General features: G+C 53.9%; 1 protein-coding gene across 2 annotated transcripts; it reads right to left on the reverse strand.

The window, feature by feature from the left end:
- Positions 1-15,297: 15,297 nt before the first annotated feature.
- On the reverse strand, positions 15,298-16,586 carry LOC132386618 (cell cycle checkpoint control protein RAD9A-like). Of its 2 annotated transcripts, none has more exons than XM_059958913.1 (2): positions 16,397-16,586; positions 15,298-15,431 (listed from the first exon to the last, which is right to left on the reverse strand). In XM_059958913.1, exons 1-2 carry the CDS (start codon positions 16,544-16,546, stop codon positions 15,327-15,329), a joined length of 255 nt encoding a protein of 84 aa, XP_059814896.1. In that variant the 5' UTR covers positions 16,547-16,586; the 3' UTR covers positions 15,298-15,326. The 2 variants fall into 2 exon arrangements, with proteins under 2 accessions (XP_059814896.1, XP_059814897.1); XM_059958914.1 differs by having other exon boundaries at positions 15,308-15,428.
- Between the last annotated feature and the right edge of the window lie 1,229 nt (positions 16,587-17,815).

A 17,815-nucleotide genomic window follows, 5' to 3' on the forward strand; every position in this document is an offset into this window, starting at 1 on the left:
ATCCAGGCAGCATCCTGGTCAATCTCCTCTGCACCCTCTCTAATCCAGGCAGCATCCTGGTCAATCTCCTCTGCACCCTCTCTAATCCAGGCAGCATCCTGGTCAATCTCCTCTGCACCCTCTCTAATCCAGGCAGCATCCTGGTCAATCTCCTCTGCACCCTCTCTAATCCAGGCAGCATCCTGGTCAATCTCCTCTGCACCCTCTCTAATCCAGGCAGCATCCTGGTCAATCTCCTCTGCACCCTCTCTAATCCAGGCAGCATCCTGGTCAATCTCCTCTGCACCCTCTCTAATCCAGGCAGCATCCTGGTCAATCTCCTCTGCACCCTCTCTAATCCAGGCAGCATCCTGGTCAATCTCCTCTGCACCCTCTCTAATCCAGGCAGCATCCTGGTGAATCTCCTCTGCACCCTCTCTAATCCAGGCAGCATCCTGGTCAACCTCCTCTGCACCCTCTCTAATCCAGGCAGCGTCCTGGTCAATCTCCTCTGCACCCTCTCTAATCCAGGCAGCGTCCTGGTCAATCTCCTCTGCACCCTCTCTAATCCAGGCAGCATCCTGGTCAATCTCCTCTGCACCCTCTCTAATCCAGGCAGCGTCCTGGTCAATCTCCTCTGCACCATCGCTAATCCAGGCAGCATCCTGGTCAACCTCCTCTGCACCCTCTCTAATCCAGGCAGCATCCTGGTGAATCTCCTCTGCACCCTCTCTAATCCAGGCAGCATCCTGGTCAATCTCCTCTGCACCCTCTCTAATCCAGGCAGTGTCCTTGTCAATCTCCTCTGCACCCTCTCTAATCCAGGCAGCATCCTGGTGAATCTCCTCTGCACCCTCTCTAATCCAGGCAGCATCCTGGTCAATCTCCTCTGCACCCTCTCTAATCCAGACAGCGTCCTGGTCAATCCCCTCTGCACCCTCTCTAATCCAGACAGCATCCTGGTCAATCTCCTCTGCACCCTCTCTAATCCAGGCAGCGTCCTGGTCAATCTCCTCTGCACCCTCTCTAATCCAGGCAGCGTCCTGGTCAATCTCCTCTGCACCATCGCTAATCCAGACAGCGTCCTGGTCAATCTCCTCTGCACCCTCTCTAATCCAGGCAGCATCCTGGTCAATCTCCTCTGCACCATCGCTAATCCAGGCAGCATCCTGGTCAATCTCCTCTGCACCCTCTCTAATCCAGGCAGCATCCTGGTGAATCTCCTCTGCACCCTCTCTAAACCAGACAGCGTCCTGGTCAATCTCCTCTGCACCATCGCTAATCCAGGCAGCATCCTGGTCAATCTCCTCTGCACCCTCTCTAATCCAGGCAGCATCCTGGTCAATCTCCTCTGCACCCTCTCTAATCCAGACAGCATCCTGGTCAATCTCCTCTGCACCCTCTCTAATCCAGTCAGCATCCTGGTCAATCTCCTCTGCACCCTCTCTAATCCAGGCAGCGTCCTGGTCAATCTCCTCTGCACCCTCTCTAATCCAGTCAGCATCCTGGTCAATCTCCTCTGCACCCTCTCTAATCCAGACAGCGTCCTGGTCAATCTCCTCTGCACCCTCTCTAATCCAGGCAGCATCCTGGTCAATCTCCTCTGCACCATCGCTAATCCAGGCAGCATCCTGGTCAATCTCCTCTGCACCCTCTCTAATCCAGGCAGCGTCCTGGTCAATCTCCTCTGCACCATCGCTAATCCAGGCAGCATCCTGGTCAATCTCCTCTGCACCCTCTCTAATCCAGGCAGCGTCCTGGTCAATCTCCTCTGCACCCTCTCTAATCCAGGCAGCATCCTGGTCAATCTCCTCTGCACCCTCTCTAATCCAGGCAGCATCCTGGTGAATCTCCTCTGCACCCTCTCTAATCCAGGCAGCATCCTGGTCAATCTCCTCTGCACCCTCTCTAATCCAGGCAGCATCCTGGTCAATCACCTCTGCACCCTCTCTAATCCAGACAGCGTCCTGGTCAATCTCCTCTGCACCATCGCTAATCCAGGCAGCATCCTGGTCAATCTCCTCTGCACCCTCTCTAATCCAGGCAGCATCCTGGTCAATCTCCTCTGCACCCTCTCTAATCCAGGCAGAGTCCTGGTCAATCTCCTCTGCACCCTCTCTAATCCAGGCAGCATCCTGGTGAATCTCCTCTGCACCCTCTCTAATCCAGGCAGCATCCTGGTCAATCTCCTCTGCACCCTCTCTAATCCAGGCAGCATCCTGGTCAATCTCCTCTGCACCCTCTCTAATCCAGGCAGCGTCCTGGTCAATCTCCTCTGCACCATCGCTAATCCAGGCAGCATCCTGGTCAATCTCCTCTGCACCCTCTCTAATCCAGGCAGCATCCTGGTGAATCTCCTCTGCACCCTCTCTAATCCAGGCAGCGTCCTGGTCAATCTCCTCTGCACCATCGCTAATCCAGGCAGCATCCTGGTCAATCTCCACTGCACCCTCTCTAATCCAGACAGCGTCCTGGTGAATCTCCTCTGCACCCACTCTAATCCAGGCAGCATCCTGGTCAATCTCCTCTGCACCCTCTCTAATCCAGGCAGCATCCTGGTCAATCTCCTCTGCACCCTCTCTAATCCAGGCAGCATCCTGGTCAATCTCCTCTGCACCCTCTCTAATCCAGGCAGCAGCCTGGTCAATCTCCTCTGCACCCTCTCTAATCCAGGCAGCGTCCTGGTCAATCTCCTCTGCACCATCGCTAATCCAGGCAGCATCCTGGTCAATCTCCTCTGCACCCTCTCTAATCCAGGCAGCGTCCTGGTCAATCTCCTCTGCACCCTCTCTAATCCAGGCAGCGTCCTGGTCAATCTCCTCTGCACCCTCTCTAATCCAGACAGCATCCTGGTCAATCTCCTCTGCACCATCGCTAATCCAGGCAGCATCCTGGTCAATCTCCTCTGCACCCTCTCTAATCCAGGCAGCATCCTGGTGAATCTCCTCTGCACCCTCTCTAATCCAGGCAGCATCCTGGTCAATCTCCTCTGCACCCTCTCTAATCCAGGCAGCGTCCTGGTGAATCTCCTCTGCACCCTCTCTAATCCAGGCAGCATCCTGGTCAATCACCTCTGCACCCTCTCTAATCCAGACAGCGTCCTGGTCAATCTCCTCTGCACCATCTCTAATCCAGACAGCGTCCTGTTCAATCTCCTCTGCACCCTCTCTAATCCAGGCAGCATCCTGGTGAATCTCCTCTGCACCCTCTCTAATCCAGGCAGCATCCTGGTCAATCTCCTCTGCACCCTCTCTAATCCAGGCAGCATCCTGGTCAATCACCTCTGCACCCTCTCTAATCCAGACAGCGTCCTGGTCAATCTCCTCTGCACCATCGCTAATCCAGGCAGCATCCTGGTCAATCTCCTCTGCACCCTCTCTAATCCAGGCAGCATCCTGGTCAATCTCCTCTGCACCCTCTCTAATCCAGGCAGCATCCTGGTCAATCTCCTCTGCACCCTCTCTAATCCAGGCAGCGTCCTGGTGAATCTCCTCTGCACCCTCTCTAATCCAGGCAGCATCCTTGTCAATCTCCTCTGCACCCTCTCTAATCCAGACAGCGTCCTGGTCAATCTCCTCTGCACCATCGCTAATCCAGGCAGCATCCTGGTCAATCTCCTCTGCACCCTCTCTAATCCAGACAGCATCCTGGTCAATCTCCTCTGCACCATCTCTAATCCAGACAGCATCCTGGTCAATCTCCTCTGCACCCTCTCTAATCCAGGCAGCATCCTGGTCAATCTCCTCTGCACCCTCTCTAATCCAGGCAGCATCCTGGTCAATCTCCTCTGCACCATCGCTAATCCAGGCAGCATCCTGGTCAATCTCCTCTGCACCCTCTCTAATCCAGGCAGCATCCTGGTGAATCTCCTCTGCACCCTCTCTAATCCAGACAGCGTCCTGGTCAATCTCCTCTGCACCATCGCTAATCCAGGCAGCATCCTGGTGAATCTCCTCTGCACCCTCTCTAATCCAGGCAGCATCCTGGTCAATCTCCTCTGCACCCTCTCTAATCCAGGCAGCATCCTGGTCAATCTCCTCTGCACCCTCTCTAATCCAGGCAGCATCCTGGTCAATCTCCTCTGCACCATCGCTAATCCAGGCAGCATCCTGGTCAATCTCCTCTGCACCCTCTCTAATCCAGGCAGCGTCCTGGTCAATCTCCTCTGCACACTCTCTAATCCAGGCAGCATCCTGGTCAATCTCCTCTGCACCCTCTCTAATCCAGGCAGCATCCTGGTGAATCTCCTCTGCACCCTCTCTAATCCAGGCAGCATCCTGGTGAATCTCCTCTGCACCCTCTCTAATCCAGGCAGCGTCCTGGTCAATCTCCTCTGCACCATCGCTAATCCAGGCAGCATCCTGGTCAATCTCCTCTGCACCCTCTCTAATCCAGGCAGCGTCCTGGTCAATCTCCTCTGCACACTCTCTAATCCAGGCAGCATCCTGGTCAATCTCCTCTGCACCCTCTCTAATCCAGGCAGCATCCTGGTGAATCTCCTCTGCACCCTCTCTAATCCAGGCAGCATCCTGGTGAATCTCCTCTGCACACTCTCTAATCCAGGCAGCATCCTGGTCAATCTCCTCTGCACCCTCTCTAATCCAGGCAGCATCCTGGTGAATCTCCTCTGCACACTCTCTAATCCAGGCAGCATCCTGGTCAATCTCCTCTGCACCCTCTCTAATCCAGGCAGCGTCCTGGTGAATCTCCTCTGCACCCTCTCTAATCCAGGCAGCATCCTGGTCAATCACCTCTGCACCCTCTCTAATCCAGACAGCGTCCTGGTCAATCTCCTCTGCACCATCGCTAATCCAGGCAGCATCCTGGTCAATCTCCTCTGCACCCTCTCTAATCCAGGCAGCATCCTGGTGAATCTCCTCTGCACCCTCTCTAATCCAGGCAGCATCCTGGTCAATCTCCTCTGCACCCTCTCTAATCCAGGCAGCATCCTGGTGAATCTCCTCTGCACCCTCTCTAATCCAGACAGCGTCCTGGTCAATCTCCTCTGCACCATCGCTAATCCAGGCAGCATCCTGGTCAATCTCCTCTGCACCCTCTCTAATCCAGGCAGCGTCCTGGTCAATCTCCTCTGCACCATCGCTAATCCAGGCAGCATCCTGGTCAATCTCCTCTGCACCCTCTCTAATCCAGGCAGCATCCTGGTGAATCTCCTCTGCACCCTCTCTAATCCAGGCAGCATCCTGGTCAATCTCCTCTGCACCCTCTCTAATCCAGGCAGCGTCCTGGTGAATCTCCTCTGCACCCTCTCTAATCCAGGCAGCATCCTGGTGAATCTCCTCTGCACCCTCTCTAATCCAGGCAGCATCCTGGTCAATCACCTCTGCACCCTCTCTAATCCAGACAGCGTCCTGGTCAATCTCCTCTGCACCCTCTCTAATCCAGGCAGCATCCTGGTCAATCTCCTCTGCACCCTCTCTAATCCAGGCAGCGTTCTCGATTTTATTTATTTTAGCTGATGTTCAGAGAAGATTCACTAGAATGATTCCGGGAATGAGAGGGTTAACATATGAGGAATGTTGGACTGTACTGTTTGGAGTTTAGAAGAATGAATTAAGGGGGACCTCATAGAAACATTTTGATCGTTGAAAGGCACCGACAGAGTGGATGTGTCAAAGTTGTTTCCCACGGTGGGGGAGTCTAGGACCAGGGGACACAGATAGAGTGGATGAGGAGAGGATGTTTCCTGTAGTGGGGGAGTCTAGGACCAGAGGACAGATAGAGTGGATGTGGAGAGGATGTTTCCTATAGTGGTGGAGTCTAGGACCAGAGGACACAGATAGAGTGGATGTGGAGAGGATGTTTCCTGTAGTGGGGGAGTCTAGGATCAGAGGACACAGATAGAGAGGATGTAGAGAGGATGTTTCCAATAGTGGGGGAGTCTAGGACCAGAGGACACAGATAGAGTGGATGTGGAGAGGATGTTTCCTGTAGTGGGGGAGTCTAGGACCAGAGGACACAGATAGAGAGGATGTAGAGAGGATGTTTCCAATAGTGGGGGAGTCTAGGACCAGAGGACACAGATAGAGTGGATGTGGAGAGGATGTTTCCTGTAGTAGGGGAGTCTAGGACCAGAGGACACAGATAGAGAGGATGTAGAGAGGATGTTTCCAATAGTGGGGGAGTCTAGGACCAGAGGACACAGATAGAGTGGATGTGGAGAGGATGTTTCCTGTAGTAGGGGAGTCTAGGACCAGAGGACACAGATAGAGAGGATGTAGAGAGGATGTTTCCAATAGTGGGGGAGTCTAGGACCAGAGGACACAGATAGAGTGGATGTGGAGAGGATGTTTCCTGTAGTGGGGGAGTCTAGGACCAGAGGACACAGATCGAGTGTATGTGGAGAGGATGTTTCCTGTAGTGGGGGAGTCTAGGACCAGAGGACACAGATAGAGTGGATGTGGAGAGCATGTTTCCTATAGTGGGGGAGTCTAGGACCAGAGGACACAGATAGAGTGGATGTGGAGAGGATGTTTCCTGTAGTGGGGGAGTCTAGGACCAGAGGACACAGATAGAGTGGATGTGGAGAGGATGTTTCCTGTAGTGGGGGAGTCTAGGACCAGAGGACACAGATAGAGTGGATGTGGAGAGGATGTTTCCTGTAGTGGGGGAGTCTAGGACCAGAGGACACAGATAGAGTGGATGTGGAGAGGATGTTTCCTATAGTGTGGGAGTCTATGACCAGAGGACACAGATAGAGTGGATGACGAGAGGATGTTTCCTGTAGTGGGGGAGTCTAGGACCAGAGGACACAGATAGAGTGGATGTGGAGAGGATGTTTCCTGTAGTGGGGGAGTCTAGGACGAGGGGACACGACTAGAGGATTGCAGGGCGCCCGTTCAGAACGGAGATGCGGAAACATTTTTTTAGCCAGAGGGCGGTGAATCTGTGGAATTTGTTGCCACGGGTGGCAGTGGAGGCCGGGTCACTGGGTGTGTTTAGGGCAGAGATTGATGGGTATCTGAGTAGTCAGGGCATCAGAGGTGACGGTGAGAAGGCGGGGGAGGGGAGATTGGGTCGGCTCGTGACGGAATGGCGGGGCAGACTTGACTGGCCGACTTCTGCTCCTTTGTCGTATGGTCTTGTTTGATAGCATTGAGTACGAGAGTTGCAAACCCATTTCCCGCTGCGTTGATGACGATGATGATGTTTCAGTGTCAATGAACGCCAACATTGAATTCGCCTTCTTCGCCACCGACTCAACCTGGAGGTTTACCCCGAGGGCATCATCCGGGTGCGACCCCAGGTACTCGTAGGTCCTCACCGCGTCCACGTCCCCACCACCAGTCTTCCTAAACCCCATCGCCACCTCCTGTCTTACTGACGTTGAGCCGCAAGTGACTCAGCCTGCATCCTCCTCCGGGGCCCTGTATTCATGCCCCCATCCTCCATTTATCCTCCCGACCATCGCTGAGTCACCATAACCACGTTACAATTACAGCACGGGAACAGGCCGTCTCGGCCCTTCTAGTCCGTGCCGAACGCTGACTCTCACCTAGTCCCACTGGCCCATATAACCATATCACAATTACACACGGGAACAGGCCGTCTCGGCCCTTCTAGTCCGTGCCGAACGCTGACTCTCACCTAGTCCCACTGACCCATATAACCATATCACAATTACACACGGGAACAGGCCGTCTCGGCCCTTCTAGTCCGTGCCGAACGCTGACTCTCACCTAGTCCCACCTACCCATATAACCATATCACAATTACAGCACGGAAACAGGCCGTCTCGGCCCTTCCAGTCCGTGCCGAACGCTTACTCTCACCTAGTCCCACTGGCCCATATAACCATATAACAATTACACACGGAAACAGGCCGTCTCGGCCCTTCTAGTCCGTGCCGAACACTTACTCTCACCTCGTCCCACCGGCCCATATAACCATATCACAATTACACACGGGAACAGGCCGTCTCGGCCCTTCTAGTCCGTGCCGAACGCTTACTCTCACCTAGTCCCACCTACCCGTATAACCATATCACAATTACAGCACGGAAACAGGCCGTCTCGGCCCTTCTAGTCCGTGCCGAACGCTTACTCTCACCTAGTCCCACCGACCCATATAACCATATCACAATTACAGCACGGAAACAGGCCATCTCGGCCCTTCTAGTCCGTGCCGATCGCTTACTCTCTCCTAGTCCCACTGGCCCATATAACCATATCACAATTACACAGGGAAACAGGCCATCTCGGCCCTTCCAGTCCGTGCCGAACGCTGACTCTCACCTAGTCCCACTGGCCCATATAACCATATCACATTTACAGCACGGAAACAGGCCGTCTCGGCCCTTCTAGTCCGTGCCGAACGCTTACTCTCACCTAGTCCCACCGGCCCGCACTCAGCCCTTAACCCTCCATTCCTTTCCTGTCCATATACCTATCCAATTTTACTTTACATGACCATATAACCATATAACAATTACAGCACAGAAATATGCCATCTCGGCCCTTCTAGTCTGTGCCGAACACTTACTCTCACCTAGTCCCACCTACCCGCACTCAGCCCATAACCCTCCACTCCTTTCCTGTCCATATGCCTATCCAATTTTACTTCAAATGACAATACCGAACCTGCCTCTACCACTTCTACTGGAAGCTCGTTCCACACAGCCACCACTCTCTGAGTAAAGAAATTCCCCCTCATGTTACCCTTTAACTTTTGCCCCCCACTCTCAACTCATGTCCTCTTGTTTGAATCTCCCCTACTCTCAATAGAGAAAGCCTATCCACGTCAACTCTATCTACCCCCTCATAATTTTAAATACCTCGATCAAGTCCCCCCTCAACCTTCTACGCTCCAAAGAATAAAGACCTAACTTGTTCAACCTTTCCCTGTGACTTAGGTGCTGAAACCCAGGTAACATTCTAGTAAATCGTCTCTGCACTCTCTCTATTTTGTTGACATCTTTCCTATAATTCGGTGACCAGAACTGTACACAATACTCCAAATTCGGCCTTACCAATGCCTTGTACAATTTTAACATTACATCCCAACTCCTGTACTCAATGCTCTGATTTATAAAGGCCAGCGTACCAAAAGCTTTCTTCACCACCCTTTCCACATGAGATTCCACCTTCAGGGAACTATGCACCATTATTCCTAGATCACTCTGTTCTACTGCATTCCTCAATGCCCGACCATTTACCATGAATGTCCTATTCGGATTATTCCTACCAAAATGTAGCACCTCACACTTATCAGCATTAAACACCATCTGCCATCTTTCAGCCCAATCTGGCCTAAACATAGAAAATAGGTGCAGGAGTAGGCCATTCAATGACACGACTCGGATTTCTATCCAAGGCCCGAGGAGGGGAGCCGATACAGTCCCCAGGGCTGATAGACACGTAGACGAGTGTGAGGTGTTGAACTTCGACAGGACCAGCCAGGGTGGGTCTCACACAGTGAACGGGAGGCACCGAGGAGTGTGGCGGGACGAAGGGATCTGGGAATACAGGTCCATGATCCATCGAAAGTGGCATCACGGGTAGACGGGGTCGTAAAGAAAGCTTTCGGCACATTGGCCTTCACAAATCGAAGTGTTGAGTACGGGAGACGGGAGGTTGTGTTGAAGACGTTGCTGGGGTCTAATCTGGAGTATGGTGTGCAGTTTTGGTCACCGACCTACGGGGAAGATGGAAACGAGGTTGAAAGAGGACAGGGAAAATCTACAAGGACTTTGCCGGGTCTGGAGGGCCTGAGTTATCAGGAAAGATCGAACAGGTTAGGACTTTATTCCCGGGAATGGAGAAGATTGAGAGGAGACTTGACAGAGGGATACAAAATTATGAGGGGTATTGATAGGGTAAATACTAGTAAGCCTTTTTCACTCAGCCAGAGGTCAGGGGTCAAGGGTGAAAGGCAAGAGGTTTAAGGGGAAAATGAGGGGAGACGTGGTGTTCTTGTACATCAGTCAATGAAAGCAAGCATGCAGGTACAGCAGGCAGTGAAGAAAGCTAATGGCATGCTGGCCTTTATAACAAGAGGAATTGAGTACAGGAGTAAAGAGGTCCTTCTGCAGCTGTACAGGGCCCTGGTGATACCCCACCTGGAGTATTGTGTGAAGTTTTGGTCTCCAAATTTGAGGAAGGACATTCTTGCTATTGAGGGAGTGGAGTGTAGGTTCACGAGGTTAATTCCCGGAATGGCGGGACTGTCATATGTTGAAAGATTGGAGCGACTGGGCTTGTACACACTGGAATTTAGAAGGATGAGAGGGGATCTGATTGAGACAAATAAGATTATTAAGGGATTGGACACGCTGGAGGCAGGAAGCATGTTCCCGCTGATGGGTGAGTCCAGAACCAGAGGCCGCAGTTTAAAAATAAGGGGTAGGCCATTTAGAACGGAGATGCGGAAAAACGTTTTCACCCAGAGAGTGGTGGATAGGTGGAATGCTCTGCCCCAGAAGGCAGTGGAGGCCAAGTCTCTGGATGCATTCAAGAAAGAGTTAGATAGAGCTCTTATAGATAGCCGGGTCAAGGGATATGGGGAGAGGGCAGGAACGGGGTACTGATTGTGGACGATCAGCCACAATCGTGGTGAATGGCGGTGCTGGCTCGAAGGGCTGAATGGCCGACACCCGCACCTACTGTCTGCTGTCTGTTGACGTCTTCACTCAGAGGGAGGTGAGGGTGGGGGACGAGCCGCCAGCACAAGTGGTGAACGCCAGCTCGGTTTCTGCGTCGAAGAGAGGTTTGGACGGGAGGGCTGTGGTCTCGGTGCGGGTCGATGAGGGGGGGGGCTGGTCGGCAGATTGATCGGCTTTGGCACGGACTGAAGGGCCCGTCCTTCCCCCTGCCCGTCCTTCCCGCCCGCGCACCAGGGCGCTGGTGAAGCCGTTCCGCGCCCTCTCGAGAGCCACCCCACCCCCGGCCCGGCCCGACCCCAGCTCCCCCCCGATACCTTCACCAAGCAGGTCCCGGGGGCCCGTCAGCACAACCCCGAGCGTCAGGCGGGCAAATCCGCCCCAGCCGAATGCCCTACGCGGAGAAGCCCCGAAAGGGGCAGATGAGGTCGAGGCAGGGAGGCTGTTTCCACCGGCGGGCGAGACTGGAACGAGGGGGCACAGCCTCGAGTGGATTTCGGACGGAGGAACGGCTTTTCCCGGAGAGCGGTGAATCTGTGGAATTCTCTGCCCCAGGAAGCAGTGGAGGCTCCCTCGGTGAATATCGAGGTCGGGCAGGTCTTTGGCATCGGAGGGGAACGAGGGGTGACGGGGAGGGGGAGATGAGTTTACGGAGAGATCGGCCGCGATCTTATCGGACGGCGGGGCAGGATGGCCGACTCCGGCTCCCGTTTCTCACGTTCTTCTGTGGGACTATCTATCCTGCGCCTTGTGAACTATTCCCAGAAACTTCAGCCATCCCCGCCACTATACCCCCCCCCCCCCCAATCCGCCCGGGCAGGCTCCTCTCTCGCGCCTCTGTGATCCCCTTCATTCCGTCGCGAGACTGGTACGTGTGAGCTATGCTTCTCTCTCTCAAATCGCAGTGTGAGTCCCATCATATTCTGATCGCTGGCCCCTCAGAACATAGAACAGTCCAGGCCCTTCGGCCCACAATGTTGTGCCGACCCTCAAACCCTGCCTCCCATATAACCCCCCTTAAATTCCTCCATATACCTGTCTAGTAGTCTCCTAAACTTCACTAGTGTATCTGCCTCCACCACTGACTCAGGCAGTGCATTCCACGCACCAACCACTCTCTGAGTGAAAAACCTTCCTCTAATATCCCCCTTGAACTTCCCTCCCCTCACCTTAAAGCCACGTCCTCTTGTACTGAGCAGTGGTGCCCTGGGGAAGAGGTGCTGGCTGTCCACTCTGTCTATTCCTCTTAATATCTTGTACACCTCTATCATGTCTCCTCTCATCCTCCTCCTCTCCAAAGAGTAAAGCCCAAGCTCCCTTAATCTCTGATCGTAATCCATACTCTCAAAAACAAGCAGCATCCTGGTCAATCTCCTCCGCACCCTCTCTAATCCAGGCAGCATCCTGGTCAATCTCCTCTGCACCCTCTCTAATCCAGGCAGCGTCCTGGTGAATCTCCTCTGCACCCTCTCTAATCCAGGCAGCGTCCTGGTCAATCTCCTCTGCACCCTCTCTAATCCAGGCAGCGTCCTGGTCAATCTCCTCTGCACCCTCTCTAATCCAGGCAGAATCCTGGTGAATCTCCTCTGCATCCTCTCTAATTCAGGCAGCGTCCTGGTGAATCTCCTCTGCACCCTCTCTAATCAAGGCAGCGTCCTGGTGAATCTCCTCTGCACCCTCTCTAATCCAGGCAGTGTCCTGGTGAATCTCCTCTGCACCCTCTCTAATCCAGGCAGCATCCTGGTCAATCTCCCTTGCACCCTCTCTAATCCAGGCAGCGTCCTGGTGAATCTCCTCTGTACCCTCAATAATCCAGGCAGGGTCCTGGTCAATCTCCTCTGCACCCTCTCTAATCCAGGCAGCGTCCTGGTGAATCTCCTCTGCACCCTCTCTAATCCAGGCAGCGTCCTGGTCAATCTCCTCTGCACCCTCTCTAATCCAGGCAGCATCCTGGTCAATCTCCCTTGCACCCTCTCTAATTCAGGCAGCGTCCTGGTCAATCTCCTCTGAACCCTCTCCAATCCAGGCAGCATCCTGGTCAATCTCCCTTGCACCCTCTCCAATCCAGGCAGCGTCCTGGTCAATCTCCTCTGCACCCTCTCCAATCCAGGCAGCATCCTGGTCAATCTCCTCTGCACCCTCTCTAATCCAGGCAGCGTCCTGGTCAATCTCCTCTGAACCCTCTCTAATCCAGGCAGCATCCTGGTCAATCTCCCTTGCACCCTCTCTAATTCAGGCAGCGTCCTGGTCAATCTCCTCTGAACCCTGTCCAATTCAGGCAGCGTCCTGGTCAATCTCCTCTGCACCCTCTCTAAACCAGGCAGCATCCTGGGAAATCTCCTCTGTACCCTTTCCAATGCTTCCACATCCTTCCTCTTGTGAGGCGACCAGAACTGGACACAGTACTCCCAAGTGTGGCCCAACCAGAGTTTTATAGAGCTGCATCATTACATCACGACTCTTAAACTCTACCCCTCGACTTATGAAAGCTAACACCCCACAAGCTTTCTTAACTACCCTGTCTCCCTGCCTCCTCAGGGTTCCCTTACGTTAAGCTCTTCCAGATAGCGGGGTCGAGGGATGTGGGGAGAGGACAGGAACGGGGTACAATCAGCCACGACCACAGTGTATGGCGGTGCTGGCCAGAAGGGCCGAATGGCCTACGCCAGCCCCTACTGTCTGAGATCCCGCCGTTCCTGCTCCTGGATCCTGCGCCTCTCCCGCCGGTACACGGCCTCTCTCCGCGACAGCGAGCCCCAGGCCCCGCCTCCCCGCGCGGAACCCGGACTCGGGCCGGAGCGACAGAGGACGGGGAGGAGACCCTCAGCCGTTGGGAGGCGGCCCCACTGCCCCTGGGGGCAGCCTCGCGACGGGGGGGGGGGGGGGGGGGTGAACCCGGACGGGAGCTGGTGCCCCGTTCCGCGTCAATACGTTGAGGAGAAGCTCGGAGGGCCGCGGTCCCGGCGGGAGTCGGCGGCCCGAATGGGTCAGCACGGAGCAGACCCATTTCAACTTATCCACTAACTTAATTCCGCCACCCCCCCCCCCCCCCCCCACCATCACCCTGTGCATTTAACTGAAGCACAGTTTGTCCACCTGTTGGTTTTAATTTGAAACGTTCCGTTGTGTTTTTCCCCAAGAGATCTCCATCTACAGTATGGACGCAGCATAAGAGATGCCTCTTTCAGTGAGTTCAGGGTTTATTCTCACAATCTCCTGCCTCGCAACACTCGTTGACCTAAAAGCTGGAACCCATCAGTAAAGGTGAAAAATCTGTGTCCTACCACTCAATAGTGCAGGGTGTTAAAATACCAAAGATGGATGTTGCACCCTCTTACAGGTCAAACATCAGTAAACTTGAGGCTCAGTTAACATAAACTCCTTTCACAAGCTGCAAGTCATTTCAATAGGCAGAACGGTGTCTGACCAACTTGAGGTACAGCAGCCTGCCTTAACAAGAAGGATAGTGAATAGGCTGTACAAGGCATTGGTGAGGCCAAATTTGGAATATTGTGTGCAGTTCTGGTCACCGAATTATAGGAAAAATGTCAACAAAATGGAGTTTAATGCTGAGAAGTGTGAGGTTCTACATTTTGGCAGGAATAATCCAAATAGAACATACATGGTAAACGGTCGGGCATTGAGGAATGCAGAGGAACAGAGTGATCTAGGAATAACAGTGCATAGTTCCCTGAAGGTGGAGTCTCATGTAGATAGGGTGGTGAAGAAGGCTTTTGGAACGCTGGCCTTTATAAATCAAAGCATTGAGTACAGAAGTTGGGATGTAATGTTAAAATTGTACAAGGCATTGGTAAGGCCAAATTTGGAATATTGTGTGCAGTTCTGGTCACCGAATTATAGGAAAGATATCAATAAATTAGAAAGAGTGCAGAGACGATTTACTAGGATGTTCCCTGGGTTTCAGCACTTAAGTTACAGAGAAAGGTTGAACAAGTTAGGTCTCTATTCATTGGAGCGTAGAAGGTTGAGGGGGGATTTGATCGAGGTATTTAAAATTTTGAGACGGATAGATGGAGTTGACGTGAACAGGCTGTTTCCACTGAGAGTAGGGGAGATTCAAACGAGAGGACGTGATTTGAGAATTAGGGGGCAGAAGTTTAAGGTAAACACGAGGGGGTATTTCTTTACTCAGAGAGTGATAGCTGTGTGGAATGAGCTTCCTGTAGAAGTAGTAGAGGCCAGTTCAGTTGTGTCATTTAAGGTAAAATTGGCCGAGTTGGCCTGTTTGCGTGCTGTGATTGTTAGATGGTTATATGATATAATGGAAATTCAGAGCACAATATCAAAGTGTTAAGCAGTTGATTTGTCACAAGACATAAATACCAAAACATTTTTCCCTATTTGTAAGCTAACAAATTTTAGAATGTACTTAAATTTATATTATTCACTTATCACTTTTTTTTATTTCACTGATGTTACCAACTGCGATATTGGCTTCTCATAGCAAAATCATTGCCAGCACAATTTCTTACAAAGTACAAAACAATAAAGGGTTAGTGAGTTAGGAAAACAGAAATAACATTATTCGATGCCGTAAGATGTACAACTGGAGACTATTAAGTCCCACGGAGAGACAGAGAAAGGTCAGGACCATCGTGCCGAAGGGCCGCTTTCTGAGCCCCCACACCCCCCCCCCCCCGCCGTCCCACCAACTCCCCCCCACCACCCCACATCCCCGGCCCGCCGTCTCCCGCCCCACCCACCCCGCTCGTCAGCAATCCGCGTCCGTGTCGCTGTCTGTGGCCAGCACCTCGTGTCCCACCGGGGAGGAGCGTTCGGGGGAGAGGGCTGATCCGAAGAACAGGGAGCGAAACTTCTGCAGGGGAAGAGGGTGGAGGGAGGGGATGGGGGGGGGAGAGAGAGAGAGGGGGGGCAGAGAGAGGGGGGGACAGAGGGAGAGAGGGGAAAGGGAGAGAGAGTGGGGACAGAGGGAGAGAGGGGGGGACAGAGGGAGAGAGGGGAAAGGGAGAGAGGGGGGGACAGAGGAAGAGAGGGGGGAGAGAGGGGGGGACAGAGGAAGAGAGGGGAAAGGGAGAGAGGGGGGGACAGAGAGAGGGGAAAGGGAGAGAGAGTGGGGACAGAGGAAGAGAGGGGAAAGGGAGAGAGAGTGGGGACAGAGGAAGAGAGGGGAAAGGGAGAGAGAGTGGGGACAGAGGGAGAGAGGGGAAAGGGAGAGAGAGGGGCAGAGGGCAAAGGCAGAGAGAGTAGGGAGGGGAGAGAGAGAGGGCGGGGGAGAGACACGGAGAGAAAGAGGGAGAGATGGGGAGAAGGAGAAGAGGGGGACAGAGAGAGGGGAATGGGAGAGAGAGGGGGGCGAAAGGGGAGTGGATGGGGTGAGAGAAAGGGGAGGGAGGGAGAGAGGGGAGGGACAGAGGGAGAAAAAGGAACGACAGGGGAGGGGAGAGGCAGGGTTGAGAGAGGGGAGTGTCAAGAGGGTGAGGGGAAAGAGAAGGAATGGGGAGAGAGAGGGGATGGATAGACAAGGCGAGGAGGTGAGAGTGTGTGAGAGGCAGAGGGGGAAGGGAGAGGAGAGAAGAGAGAGAGAGAGAGAATTGTCTTTCAGTTCAATTTCACTCACATTAAAAACCCCCGAAGCAAGGATGCCCCCTCCCACCCAGTCAACTCCCGGTCTCGGCGAATCCCTGCCTCCTGGTCAACTACCCACCTCAACTCCACCTCGCCTGAACCCGAACCTGCCCCAGCCCACCCGCGCTCAGACACGCGTCCCTCATCACACACCCTTCAAAAGCCCCTCGCTCGTCCCTTCCTCAGAGAGGGTACCTTTCTCTGCGGGGGCGTGGCCGGAATCTCCTCCTCGTCCCACTCTCGCTCGCCCTCGGAAACAAGACCCCTCTTCGAGGCTGGGTCGAGGGGGAAGGTGGGGCTGTGAGCGGGAGGGTCTGCCTCCCTCGTCTCCGGCGATAACTCCATCTCCTCCGGAAAATCGATGTTCGCATCGGAAATCTCCGCAAAACTGCGGGAACAGAAAACCACAGAAATCTGTACACTGACCGGAGTCTCTCAGTCCCTCTCTCTCAGGGGGAGATCTGTACACTGACCGGTGTCTCTCAGTCCCTCTCTCTCAGGGGGAGATCTGTACACTGACCGGTGTCTCTCAGTCCCTCTCTCTCAGGCTGTGATCTGTACACTGACCGGTGTCTCTCAGTCCCTCTCTCTCAGGGGGAGATCTGTACACTGACCGGTGTCTCTCAGTCCCTCTCTCTCAGGGGTAGATCTGTACACTGACCGGTGTCTCTCCGTCCCTCTCTCTCAGGGGGAGATCTGTACACTGACCGGTGTCTCTCAATCCCTCTCTCTCAGGGGGAGATCTGTACACTGACCGGTGTCTCTCAGTCCCTCTCTCTCAGGGGGAGATCTGTACACTGACCGGTGTCTCTCAGACCCTCTCTCTCAGGGGGAGATCTGTACACTGACCGGTGTCTCTCGGTCCCTCTCTCTCAGGGGGAGATCTGTACACTGACCGGTGTCTCTCAGACCCTCTCTCTCAGGGGAGATCTGTACACTGACCGGTGTCTCTCAGACCCTCTCTCTCAGGGGGAGATCTGTACACTGACCGGTGTCTCTCGGTCCCTCTCTCTCAGGGGGAGATCTGTACACTGACCGGTGTCTCTCGGTCCCTCTCTCTCAGGGGAGATCTGTACACTGACCGGTGTCTCTCAGTCCCTCTCTCTCAGGGGGAGATCTGTACACTGACCGGTGTCTCTCAGTCCCTCTCTCTCCGGGGGGAGATCTGTACACTGACCGGTGTCTCTCAGTCCCTCTCTCTCCGGGGGGAGATCTGTACACTGACCGGTGTCTCTCAGTCCCTCTCTCTCGGGGGGACATCTGTACACTGACCGGTGTCTCTCAGTCCCTCTCTCTCCGGGGAGATCTGTACACTGTCCGGTGTCTCTCAATCCCGCTCTCTCAGGGGGAGATCTGTACACTGACCGGTGTCTCTCAGTCCCTCTCTCTCAGGGGGAGATCTGTACACTGACCGGTGTCTCTCAGTCCCTCTCTCTCAGGGTAGATCTGTACACTGACTGGTGTCTCTCAGTCCCTCTCTCTCAGGGGGAGATCTGTACACTGACCGGTGTCTCTCAGTCCCTCTCTCTCGGGGGAGATCTGTACACTGACCGGTGTCTCTCCGTCCCTCTCTCTCGGGGGGAGATCTGTACACTGACCGGTGTCTCTCCGTCC

The sequence above is a fragment of the Hypanus sabinus genome, unplaced genomic scaffold (assembly GCF_030144855.1).
Source record: "Hypanus sabinus isolate sHypSab1 unplaced genomic scaffold, sHypSab1.hap1 scaffold_1227, whole genome shotgun sequence".
Classification (NCBI taxonomy): Eukaryota; Metazoa; Chordata; class Chondrichthyes; order Myliobatiformes; family Dasyatidae; genus Hypanus; species Hypanus sabinus.